The sequence below is a fragment of the Ambystoma mexicanum genome, chromosome 12 (assembly GCF_040938575.1).
Source record: "Ambystoma mexicanum isolate Mex_15411 chromosome 12, UKY_AmexF1_1, whole genome shotgun sequence".
NCBI lineage: Eukaryota > Metazoa > Chordata > Amphibia > Caudata > Ambystomatidae > Ambystoma > Ambystoma mexicanum.
Window position 1 is genome coordinate 367,195,834 of NC_090936.1, and position 13,387 is coordinate 367,209,220.

The window sequence follows — 13,387 nt, forward strand, 5'->3', positions numbered from 1 at the left end:
CTTGTTCAAAAATGGGTGAAGTATTACCCCAACCCATATATTCAACTACCCTGGTCATAAGACCCCTGTACCCAGCATCTGCATGCTCTGCAGGATCAGGTTTGGCGAACTCTAATTCTGGGGATGTGTCAACTCCACTGGCAGAATGTAGAGTATCACTCAGGTCTCTCATTCTAGATTCCTGGTCAATAAGTTCCTCAGGAACTTGTCTTGTATCATAAGTAACTCCCAAAGGAGTAACCTCGTCTTCTTCTGAAGCAGACTCTTCATAGATTGCTGAAATAGATTTGAAAAAGTCTGACCTGGGCAAAGGAGTGAATCTCCTTTCTTCCTCTTCCATCTGCTTCGAAGGAAATGGCAAATCCCTCAAAGTTTTCGAGGTTGTCTTCGAAGTCTTCAAAGATGACTTTGATAATGGCGTTGATGACGCATTTGGCTTTGGCGTCGAAATTATCGACGTCGAGGGCGTCAACGAAGTTGTCGAAGTCTTCGACTTGTGTTTCTTGCGCGGCACTGGAGAGGTGCTCGACTCTCGAAGAGTCTTCGACCGTTTTACGTCGACTCGAGGTTTTTTTGTATTCCTCAACGCTACTGGTCTTAGCCATGGTAGCCTTGGACTTCCATTTGTCGTCCAATGGAGCGACTTTAGGGGTATGGCATTTTCGAGGGTCTTTCGAGGGGGTCGGGCCGCATTCTCGAAAACCTCCATCTTTTTGCAGAATTCTTCCCACTTACTGGGAGAATCCGATTTAGTCAGACAACGAATTTCTTCGGTCGACTCTGAAGAAGAAGATGATGAGGGAGATCTATGTCTCCTCTTCATTTTTTTCGATGACGACGAAGAGTGTCTCGATCTACTCCTAGATCGAGATCTCTTCGAGTGCCTATGGCGATCCGATTCCTTAGAATCAGTCGCTTTCTTGTGTCTTTTTGACGAAACCTTTTTTGAGGCCTCCCTCCCCACCGACAGTTTACCTCTCCTCTCACAAAGTGCTTTTTCGGTCATCGATTGGCAGGACCCGCAGTTGTCGGTTCGGTGACTGGAACCGAGACACCAGAGACAAATCCGGTGGGGATCGGTGATCGACATCTTAGATCCACAATCTGCACACTTTTTAAACCCAGTTCTGGGTGTCGAAGATGACGACATTTTCTTCACAGAAAATCGAAGCGCGCCGTTCTCCATAGCGAAGCGATCGGAAAAACGGAACTAAAGCAACGGGCGCGGCTCGAGCTATTTATACCATCGGTGACGTCGACAGAGTACGGAGTACGTCGAGGGACAATCGACGCCACAACCTCGAGCACAGCGCCCTCTGCCGAGAAACATCTTTGCCGAAGCAGCGAAGCTGGAGATAACGATTTATCACAAGATGAATACGTGGGAGGACACAATCCATTCGAAGGGGATGTTTATATTGAACTGTTAAGATGTGATTGGACTGTTGAATCACGTGGTACTGTTTAACCAATAGAACGCAAACTTCAAATTTCCCTTATGATCACAGATATTGTAGTTCATTTGACAATTTGGTTTATGTAGATATAATTGGTTGGCTGCTTGAGAAGTAAAGCATTGAGTTGAGCATAATCTGAGCCTCCGAGTCTTGACATAGAATCGCCATCCTTCATAATCTGTGCACAACGATATCCTAAACCATCATTTTGACCTGCTATTGGTTACTCCATGCAATAAAAGCAACATGTAACGATTTGGTTACATTCACCATCAAGGACTTGCCCCCAAATATAATAAGACTGGAGACAGGATAGTAAATAAGCCTCTCCTAGAATAGGTGGGAAATGCTAGAGTGTCAATGTTAAGGATGATTTGTATAGTGCACAGCTGTTGTTGGTATAGGTTTACAGCGCTATATCAGTGTCCTAGGGTTCATTAGCTGCAATAGTTCAGGTATCCTTGTGGTTTTGCCACAGCATATGTAGTCGACATTCAGTTGCCTCTCTTATCTGCATTTTGTTCCTACAAAAGGCAACTAGTCTGAAGGTGATGTGTCCCTTCAACAACTGCCCATAATGGGAAGGGGGTGGCTGCAGCCATTAGATTAAAGCTCTGCCCACTAACAGAGCATTACTAGAAACACACGCAAGTCTGAAAATCTCTCCTCTAGGACTCCAGAGAATGTGTGTCCGGGACACTTTCTTCTAGCTGCAGTGCTCTCCTGAAGAGGCAGCAGCAGCTGTGGAAAAAGTCCCGGAGCCTCGGGCTATTCTGAAATGTCCATGCTGTGCGGGGCGGGCGGGGGTTAAGCATGCTGTTCCGCAACACCCAGTCAGTTTGCTACAGGTGGTGAACGTTTTTATGGTTTTTCAAAAGTTTAAGTTAATTTTACACGGTTTGCAAAGGCCATTTGCTGTCAGGGTCGCTTCAGAGCATGCTTTTTTTACAGGGGAATTTGTATATATATATATATATATATATATATATATATATATATATATATATATATATATATTCTACACACACGCAGCCTGGATCCCAATCCTAGCAACTCTTTTATTACCGTCTGCATTTTCCGCAATCGTTACAGGGTACATGTTTTGGTAGTGCGTGGTGTTCGGACACGTAGCGTGCACATGTTCACGTGTTTCCTGGGGATGTACAGAGATCTATCCCATCGCCTCCCTGTCTGCAGCCCACCACCTCATCTGGTGTGTGCGATTTAGCAGCAGCGCCGGAAGACCAGTGGGGGCGGTTGGCACGTGGTCATGTATCCCCTCTACAGCGAGGGATTATTTTACAGCAAATCAGAAACTATTGCGTCACAGCGGACAGTGCGGTGGTCCATGTGCACTGCTGTTTGCAAGTAAGCCTGTGCAATACGCGATGTTATCGTGTGCTGCCCGGCATATTTTATTATAGCAAGGGGGGGGGGGAGTACAGCAGGAGGGGAAGGGGCACATCAACCAGCATGGCTAGCTGTGGAAGAACGGATTCCGGTCATTGCAAGGTACACAAATCGGGTAGTTCACTACCTAAGTGATGCTTTCTGGTGTTGCGTGAATGTTAGTTCAATGAAGATATAGTTGTTACTTGCTTTGTCCTTGGCTGAGATAGGCTCTGGATGGAAGCACGGCGTTGATATGCCACTGTTATTGTTATGTTGGGGAGAGATATATGGTGCCCTAGCAGCTGTTCTCTTCAGCGCACTGTAGGTGGCAGAGTGATGATTTTTGTAGTTTGGGAATTGCTCGGTCCGGGTCACAATGCATCCTGCATTCTACGTTATTGCCAAGTATTGTCGGATCTGTCTATCCCATGTAGCTCATGAAACGGAATGGAATCATCTACTCGCGCCCGACATAAACAATAAGGCTACATCTAGCGGGGGCCACCTTTTCGTTCATAGCCTATTGTCGGGTGCAGCAGGCTTTTGCATCCATCTAGGAAGCAGTCTCCTTTGAATGTGTTTCTATTTTGCTAAAGCACAATAGGTCTGTGTTCAGTGTGTTGGATGAGCATTTGAGGCGTAGCAGGCACCTTTTCGTCTGCAGCCGGTGAATGGAAGCATTGCGGATTAATTTGATAATCTATTTTGAAACGGAAGCATGGGACTCGGCTTCAGGCATTACGGACCCACACACCACATAATACTGCATGCAATCCGAGGCAGAAAGCTCGGGTGTTGGAGGGGGGAGTTAAAGGGCACACGCTGCTCGCGCAGCTAGCTCAGTGTATGACTCATTGGTTTGGCTTTCTGTGAGCTCACAGTTAAAGGCGCCAAGCTTAGTCGTACTGGATTGACATTACTGGTTTCTTTATGTATTAGTGAGTGCAAAATTAACGTTTATAATTTCCTGGTCCTTTCTTGATATGTCAGACCACGCGGTGGACACGATGGTTAGTGCGCCTACTGCAGCACTGCGCAGCGCTTTACATGTGTACAAAAACGTGTTACGCTACCATCCAATCTTCTCTTCGTAGCACATTCTGATTGTATCCCATTTACTCCGCAGGGAAGTACTAGCAACGGACGTTCCGATGATGGAGCCAACAAAGATGGAGGTGTCAATCACGTGATCCAAGACTCCTTCAAGGTAAGCTGCGGCATGACATCACAGCTGTTTTACGTTCATAAGCACACACCCCTTTTCTGCTGTGGAGACTGGAGTCACAATGATACAATAGCAAATTATATCATGTAAACCCGGTAGTGTTTTTGCTTGCCATCCTTTTGTCATGCCAGCATCAAGGTTAAAATTTGAGTACAGTGCCAGAACTGAGAGGGAAAGAACGGTAATTGGCAGTCAGTCTGACTTTGTAAATGCACCGCATGCGATTTATTTTTAAAATCTGCCTCTCTCTGCAGGACTAGCAAGTATTACACTAAACATTTATAAAAACCAATTGAATAAAAACAAATGATGCAACATTATTTTCCCATTGTGGCTTTTATCCACCCGTTAAAAACTGCTCCAAAAAAGACCACATTTTTTAGGCCGCACTGCATGGAGCAGCCTTTAATGGACAAGATTGTGCAATCTTCAGGGGATTTTACTCCCAGAATCCCCCTTCCACCCATTCACCCCCCAGGTGTGATTGTGCCCCATTGGATTTCACCCGGACGACAGGGAATTCATGAGCATGTGAATCCATGCCAGACCTATGCTGGAGAACAACAGTTACAGGTGTTGGGGGTCTGTCCTTTGCCCCCCAGGCGTGCCCGTGAGCCCCCAACCCAACAGAGCTCACACTCACACGTCCGTCAGGTTCGGGCTCCCCGGTCGCTCTCCCGCTTCCCGGAACGCCCCGTTTATTTAAGCCGCACGCGGCGACGTGCAACGTCACGCCGCCGCGTGCGCAGCCCTTACGGGGCAACGCCACACTCCTCCTTTTTCAGGAGGACACACAATTACGTTATTAGTTAAACACAACATATCACACAACAAACAACTTGCCCATCCTGGACCCAGGCCCCTTTAATGTCAGCCACCCTCACCCCGGACGACTCTCCAACTGTCCCAACACATACTCACTGAGGTAAGCGGGTTTCCCTCGCCCAGTCCTCTGAGGGTACCTCCCGCTCACCTCTGGCACCGGCAGTCCATCAACAGTAGCCTCCCGACACGGAGAGGCCGGGACACCGAGAGGGGGCCCATCGTCCTCAGGGATCTCGGCGACACCAGGGTCCAGAGGGGGTTCAGTTCTCGAGTCCCCCAGCTTCTTGAAGAAGCTGACGTTACGAGTGACAGCCGTTCGCCCATCGGAGGCCGTCACCATTGACCCCTTCACGGCGACCACATCCAGGGGCGCTGGTTCATAAGGTAGGGACAACTTCCCGTGAGGATGGCGGTTCCGGATGAGTACCTCATCCCCGGGTTCCAGCCGCTGGGGCCGCAGGCCCCGGCGCACGTTCTCTTGGCTGATCCTGGTCAGTCGGTCGGCCTCAACCTGCTGGTCGTTGATAATCCCGGGTTCTCTCTCCTGTACCTCCGGCAGTAGACCCCGGGGGCATCGCCGGAACAGCACTTCCGCCGGGGCGACACCAGTGGAGGCATGTGGGGTGGTGCGATACACTCTCAGGAATTGATACAATGCCCGTTGGAGGGGCTGGCCTTGTCCTTGCGCAATCCGAAATGTCTTGTTTAGTGTTCGCATCAGTCTTTCTGCATCGCCGTTGGCCCGAGGCCACAGCGGGGATATCTTTCGATGTTGAACTCCACAGCTGGCCAGGAACTCTGAGAAGCGTTCGCTTTGAAATGGCGACCCATTGTCCGACCACAGCGTCAGGGGAAATCCGTGGGTTGCAAAGATCTTTTCCACGCCGACTACCACATGCTCGAATGCCACCGATTCCACAAACTCCACTTCGGGGTACCGGGAGTACTCATCGACTATGGCCAGAAAATGGGTGCCCACGGACGTGGACCCAAAGTCCGCATGCACGACCTCCCAGGGCCTGGTCCCTCGAGGCATTGCTTCGATAGCCGGTTCCCTCTGCACCGGGGAGGCTGCCTGGCACCATACACAGGCTGCCACAAAGTCATCGACCCTTTTTTCCAGCTCCGGGAACCAGACCTTCATCCGCAGCCTCGCCTTCGTCTTGGCAGCACCCTGATGTCCGTGATGGGCCAAAGCGATGACCTCACCCACTTTGGAGTGGGGGACCACTATGCGATCCCCCCGGAGCAGGAGCCCCGACTCCGAGAAAGACAGCTCATCTTTCACCTTCCACAGCTGTTCAAGGGCGGTCTTCACCTCATGGGTCCGCCCTGCGAGAGCTTCCAAGACGAGCTTCCAGGAACCGCTCTGCATCGACTGCTTCAGTATCTGGAAGCACCCATCCTCGGCCGCCGCAGCCTCCAGCTCCGACAGGGGCAGTGCATTTGGTGTTGCTCCCTCCACCACCATCCGGACATGGTCGTCCGTTTCTTCTGCGCAGGTGTCTCCCGCCACTCCCCCACGCACTCCGGGATGACGGGAAAGGAAGTCCGCTGCATTGTTGGCACCTGGCCGGTATACCAGCATGACCCCGTACTCAAGCAATGCGAGCATCCATCTCTCAATTCTGGCCGGGGGCTTTGATGACGAGCCCGCCAGAATCGGGAGCAGGGGTTTATGATCAGTCACCACAGTCACCGGGCGCCCCAGCACATAGAGGCGAAAATGTCGGCATCCCCACAAGACCGCCAGGGCCTCCCTCTCGATCTGGGAGTACCGCTGCTCCGTTTCCGAGAGCGCCTTGCTGGCGTATGCTACGGGCCGGAGGTTTCCATCCCGGTCCACCTGGGTCAGGACCGCCCCCAGGCCAAACGGACTGGCGTCGACCACGATCTCCGAGGGTAGCGCCGGGTCGAAGAACGCCATGGTGTCTTCCGTTGTTAGGGCGCTCTTGATGTCCTCGAACGCCGACTGTTCCAGTGGACCCCAGTGCCAGGCAGTCTCTTTCTTGGTAAGAGCTCTGAGCGGCTCAGACCTCGAGGCTAGGTTTTGAATGAACCGACCACAGTAGGTCACCTTGCCCAGAAAACTTCTCACTTTCGACACGGATTCCGGGGGCTGTGCACTCTTTATGTCCTGAACCTTCCGCGGGTCGGGTGACACCCCTCCCTCCTTGAACACGAACCCAAAGAATTCTATTGATGGGCGCAGGAATTCGCACTTGTCCCTATGGAGGGTGAGGCCCAATGACTGTAGTCTCTCGAAGGTTTTGGCCAGGCGCTTCAGGTGGATCACCTCCGTGTTGGCAAACACCAAAATGTCATCACTGATGTTGAGTACCCCTTCAAGATCAGCAAGTGCACCCCGGATAATGTTCTGAAACACTTCGGCAGCCGACGATACCCCAAAGCTCAACCTCTTGTACCTGTAGAGTCCCCGGTGGGTGGTGAATGTAGTAATGTACCGGGACTCCGGAGGGAGGACAACTTGATGGTACCCTGCTCTGAGGTCGAGTTTGGAGAAGAATCTGGCCCCCTGTACCTCAGCAATTATGTCATCGATGGTCGGGGTCAGGTATCGCTCCCTTTTTATGGCCTTGTTGGGTAGCCTCATATCCACACAGATGCGAACGGAGTCCGGCTGCTTTGGTTTCCTGGCCACGACAATGGGGGACACCCATGATGTTGGGCCTTCCACTTTCTCGATGATGTCCAAGGCCACCAGGTTGTCCAGTTCTTTGTCGACTTGCTCCCTCAGATGAAAAGGAACTCTCCGGTGTTTCAGGGCAATTGGTTGTACTGAGTCGTCAATGTGTAGCCGGACTGGATCACCGGTCATTCTCCCAATGCCGTTGAACAGGGCTGCGTACTTGTCCAGTAGATCGTTGATATCTTCCAGGTATACTGAGTACGCAAAACTCACTATCCCGAGTGCCTCCGCAGCCGCACAGCTCAGCAGGGTGTTGTTGCTTATGGGGGTCACATAGAACCGGGCTCTGATCTTCGAGCCTTCATGCTCCACCTTCGCCATGAACGCTCCGTCCAGCGGTATGGGCTCGAGTCCACCGAAGGCGAAGATGCGAGCTCTTGGCACAGCCAGGTTCGGTAATGGGTCAAGAGGGTCATAATGTCCCCTCGCCATAACATTGACCGATGCCCCTGTGTCCACCAGCACGGGAACAGGCGAGCGGTTCACCTCCACCACGCACCTTGGCTGTCTCCTGCTTTTGCCTTTCAGGATCCCCATGCTTGAGACGAAGAAGATGTTTTCCTCCTCCTCTACTTCAGCCTCCTCTGCCTGAGCCTCCTCTTCCGCTTGATCCACCTGGGCCACGTTGGATGGCCGGGTTTGGCGCGGAGTCCAGATTCGGGCAGGACCTCTGGGTACCATGACAGGTAGAGCCGACTTACACACTCTCGAGAAGTGATCCGGCAGTCCACATCGGCCACATGTTCTTCCTGCGGCTGGGCACTCTGTGGGGTGGGGGAGGTCATAGCCACATTTCTGACATGACTCCCCCGATCTTCCTGCCCTGTCTCGGGGGGCTCCACCAGGCCTTCTTGTTCCTCTGCCGCCCACACAGCGCACACCTCTTCGGCCTTGATCGAGCGTGAACCCGCTTCCATCTTGTTTGCCCGTGCCTCAGCCACTTCGTGACATCGACCCAGTTCTAGTAGACGGGGCAGAGTGATTCCCGGCTCTCTGAGGACCTGTCTCCTCAGTTTGCCGGAGGAGCATGCTTGGATCAGCATTGTCCGTATCATGTCCTCCGCGTCCCCTCACGCGCACCCTTGGGAAAGGCGGCGTAGGCGGCCGTAAAACGTGTCCAGGGTCTCATCATCCTTCTGCTTGGCCGACAGCATCACGAATCTCTCAAAGTCCACGTTGGCAAGTGGAAGGAAGTGTGCGAGGAGAGCCGCTTTCGCCTCACCATAGGTCTGGTCCACCGAAGTCAGCGACTCGAAGATCTCCTGAACCGCGGCTCCCGCCGAGTACAGCATGGTGGCTACCATGCTGTCATTGTCATCCACTCGAGCAGCCCTGAAGTACATGTCCAGGCGGGCCACCCACCTCTTCCATCGGGGCCCCAGACTGGACGGGGGGCCCGTAGGATCGAATTCTTGTATCGGTTGCAGGGCCGCCTGGGCTCTAGCTTGAGCCATAATGCGGGGCCCTTGTGGAGCGACAGGCTGTGCCCTTAGTGGTGCCTGTGGTGCAGGCCCCTGATACCCCGGTGGCAGCGGTTGCAGAGCTGCAGGCTGGGCCGCCTGACCTTCGTCCTGAGATACTTCCCCAGGATCCGCGGTGTCACCGTCCTGGTCGCTGTCGGACATGGGACCGAGCGCACAGGCACCCCACTACCAGACCTGGGGCCGCAACTCAGATTCCCACCATCACCATGCGGAAGGATGCACTCCCGTGCCACACACAGCCTGGTGCAAACACACGAAGAACTTCCAAAACGGCCACCACCTCGTGATGATGAAGAGGATCAAAAAGAGTGTCCTGATGATGAAGGGGGCGAGGAAGTGACTTGTTGCCACCTTGCAGCAAAGCACTGCCGTATAGAAGTCCCAAAAATTGAGCCACGTGGATGGACTGGACTAAGCAGGCCCTACCATATTAGTCCTTATCCTGGCTTACACTCGACGTAACAGTCCCAAAATCTGATGAAAACACACAAATTGGGTATGGGCGTGCAGGTCATGCACTCAGCAACCACAAAATCCCAAAATTAGACCCGGATCACCTTCTCGGTCCGAACCGGAGCTCCGAGAAGTTCCGCGGCCTCGTATGCAAAATGGCCGCCAGCTGCGTGTGCCGTTCCGCAGCCACGGCATGAAACGAAACGTCCGTGAACGTTCTGATCGTTTGAAAAATTTCCGGATGCCTTTCACCGCCGGGCCCGGGCATCCGACATCACTCGTCGCCACTGTTGGGGGTCTGTCCTCTGCCCCCCAGGCGTGCCCGTGAGCCCCCAACCCAACAGAGCTCACACTCACACGTCCGTCAGGTTCGGGCTCCCCGGTCGCTCTCCCGCTTCCGGGAACGCCCCATTTATTTAAGCCGCACGCGGCGACGTGCAACGTCACGCTGCCGCGTGCGCAGCCCTTACGGGGCAACGCCACAACAGGTAAGTAACTTGTTCCATCTTTCAATTCTCAAGGAAGATATACATTTGTGAAGCGTTCACCTTGAACAGTAATTCTTACTGTTAAGCCAATTAACTTCCTATTACTTTTGCTTGTCTGAAAATACCCCCGCCAGGATGCAGGCCTGTAGATAGGGGAACTTGTTGGGGATAGGGGACACAAAACGGCCTGGCACTGGGACAATCTTTACAGAGAACGACACAGGTACCTTTAGGCTGTGAGTTCGTTTCAACTCTGACAACAACGTTTTCCTGTTTTTTTTGGAACAAAATGTTGTTGATTGGAAGTGAGGTTTTAGAAGTGAACCTTCGGTGACCTGTTTTAATTAGATTCTAGTTTCTCTTCCATAATACATATTTTAATTGAAATACCTAGTTCTGTGTTCACCAGTAGCCAATACACTAACACACAGGCTGGTTTAAGGATGCATTTGCACTGATGTTTGCTTTTTCTTCAGGAACAACCTCACATTGGAAGTGTTAAAAATAACCGTAAGTGAACTCGCCAGCACACACTATCCTAATGCATGCTTTCCCTTCTGTATAAAAACACAAATGGGGATGGTTTGATGGAATGAAATCTTAATTAGTTTCCATTTAGGCAAAACAGTACTGAAAACCAAAATATGAACAACATGAGGGTCAATGACCCTTAACTATGTAATCGTTTATTTCAGTGATCACAATCGCGTCAATGTACAATCTTTAATGAATGTATTCATCTATGGTGAATGTTGATCAATTGGTGTTCGCTATGTTATTTTGATGAAGACATTTGTAATATTCAATGTTGTATTTGTGCTTATCCTATTATGACATTTAAAAATTGTGAATTGGTGTATTTTTCTACTACAGATATATTTATAGAACTTAAATCATGATCAGTGGGCGAGTTGTCTTTAAAAAGAGATATGCCCTCATTACGAGTCCGTCAGTAACTGTGCCGGTAAAACTGGCAGGTAGCCGCCGGACCCGTAATGACATTACGCATTAAAACCCCGGCGGTCCGGTAAGTCAGGTGCCGGTAATTTGGGAATGGGGACCACAGAAGCACAGGTACCGTTAATAACGGCACCGGTGCTTCCGTGAAAGTCTGCGGTCAGGTGCTGTTTCGCCCGCTAGGTCTGCCATGGAGGTGGTACGGCACCCGGCCGCAGACTCGTAGTTTGCCGGTCCGGAAACAATGGTGCCTTTTTTTTCCGGACCGGCAAGCTTGTAATGAGGGCCATAGACCTTTAAGGTATCCACTTAGAGTACTATTTATGTAGTATTTATTCATTACACTTGTCACACTCTTCTCTCAATTCCTAAAACAACACCAGATAGTCCAGTGTTTCTAAATTGTAAACGTGTATCTCCTCATCTTTATTAGACAAATATCCCTTTTTTGTAAAAGTCAATCTATTGGATAGCCAAATTCTTTAGTAGCAACTTTCACTTTTATCCGATTCAAAGGGATTCATTTTGACAACATGAATAAGTTGGAGGACAGGAATTTGAACCTATATTTCGATATAACAAGCACATCACTGTCGCAGGCACACTTCCCACAGAGCCACCCTAATTGCTTTATAACCTTGGCCTGCAGGCTGAATCCAGTTCTTTCCTGCAGGCACACTACCCCATGAGCTATTTTACTGTGGTTTTGCAACTTCCTGGATTCTCTGCAGAAGTTAGTTATTCCAGTTAGTTATATTACATGGATTGGGAATTGGTGGCATTGGAACATGTAACTTTAAAATTAGTCACACAGGGCATCAGCAAATCAATAAGCCCCTAAAGAAAGAGCATTTTCCAATCTCGACTTTGTAAACAATTGTTCCAGCTCCATTGTTTTCAACTGCAAAATACAGGGGCATACAGAGGCATTCCTTGTACATTTAAAATATTGAGAGTTTATCTTCAGCTTACTCCTCCCTAGCAAGTCACTAGATGAAAGTCTGTCCAACACATGAAGGGCAAGGACTTTGTTTGCACTTTCACACCTCTGCTGTGCCTGTATGCCATAAACAAGGTGCCAGGGGCATTTGTTCAATGATCCTTTTGAAGGATTACCATGACATGCCTGAATGGTTCCAGCCACGCAGTCAAAAATGTATTTTGAAGGGCAAACTATAACGCTTTGAGTGAAAATTAACTAAGCATTTGGAATTCAAGATGAATACTTAATTGAAACCGAATTTTAGTACTCTCCTAGTTTACACATGTTTGCTACTGTGGCTCTTAATAATTATGCAGGCTCTCCCCCACCATACCACACAGGGTATGGCTTATATTTTCAGATTACCCTGCCACCAAGTGTGGGGCCTATCATAATCATCTGGAATTTAGAACAGAGGAGTACACTTAAATGCATCCTCTGCACTGTGGCGAATTGGCTGTCAAAGCAGCTGTCAAACAGGGCACCTGTGACATTTGAACCTGTTCTGTGCCATTGCAGAGCAGGGGCTGCAGATCATGTGACTGATGTAGCAGTGCACATGTGTACGTTGTGCTTTTTGAATGGAGCTTATTTTGTTATTTTATTTGGCATTTGTATAGTGCCTTTTCACCATTAGTATGATCTCGAAGTGCTGTGGGTTGAACGCCCTCGGTGACCGTAGTCCAGGTTAGTTGAGAGAATAGGGTAGTAAGTGGTGGTGCTCGGGTGCACTTTGTATGTCTTCAGCCAGGCCGAATTTTCATGGTGGGTGCTGCATTGTAATGCACCAACAACACGGGCTGGCTTGATGCTTGACCATCAGGTTCACTGAGTATCAGCCCTCGTTATCTAGGAAGTACTTGCAATCCCAATAGAACAGAACTGGATGTAACTGCACATCGAGAAGGTGGTAATTGATAAGCAATTGCAGACTCAACTGGACACAGGGCTCCATAGACCTGCAATTGGCATGGCCCAGTAAAAATGTGGAATTGGCCAATTCAATACTGTTAAGCCAAGCTTGGTAAACAGAACTAAATTCATACTGGACCAAGAATGGTTCCGGGAGCACTAAAGCACTGAACCTCTAAAATATAGAGAATAGATACTATGGCAGGCACTAGAAGGTAAAAAGGAACACGCGCCACCCTCCAGATACTCAGACATACACCAAATAGGCTGACTCTCTCCTCTGCAGCAACAAACAATAGAATGCAGCTATAACCCTCGATTAATTTGGCCTAGCTGTTCACATTAATATACATTAATATACACCATCATGAACACCCAACATTTTTAGAACGCAGCTATCCCCCAAGAAAAAAATCAGCCTAGCTGCACGCATGGGTCCTCATCAGGAGTTGGGTGGTAGCCCTTAAATGCAGTGGTAAAGCTATTACCGCTGCATTTAAGG

General features: G+C 50.0%; 1 protein-coding gene across 4 annotated transcripts in view; it reads left to right on the forward strand.

The window, feature by feature from the left end:
* BCAT1 (branched chain amino acid transaminase 1) overlaps positions 1-13,387 on the forward strand; it is an 891,267-nt gene that overhangs the window by 185,009 nt on the left and 692,871 nt on the right. For 2 of the 4 annotated variants that reach the window (XM_069628490.1, XM_069628489.1), the window contains exons 1-2: positions 2,628-2,969; positions 3,976-4,056. In XM_069628490.1, coding sequence (XP_069484591.1) covers positions 2,931-2,969; positions 3,976-4,056 — 120 coding nt within the window. In that variant the 5' untranslated portion in view covers positions 2,628-2,930. Of the gene's footprint in view, positions 1-2,627; positions 2,970-3,716; positions 3,860-3,975; positions 4,057-13,387 lie in introns of those variants that run through there. The other 2 variants (XM_069628491.1, XM_069628492.1) reach the window with 2 other exon arrangements.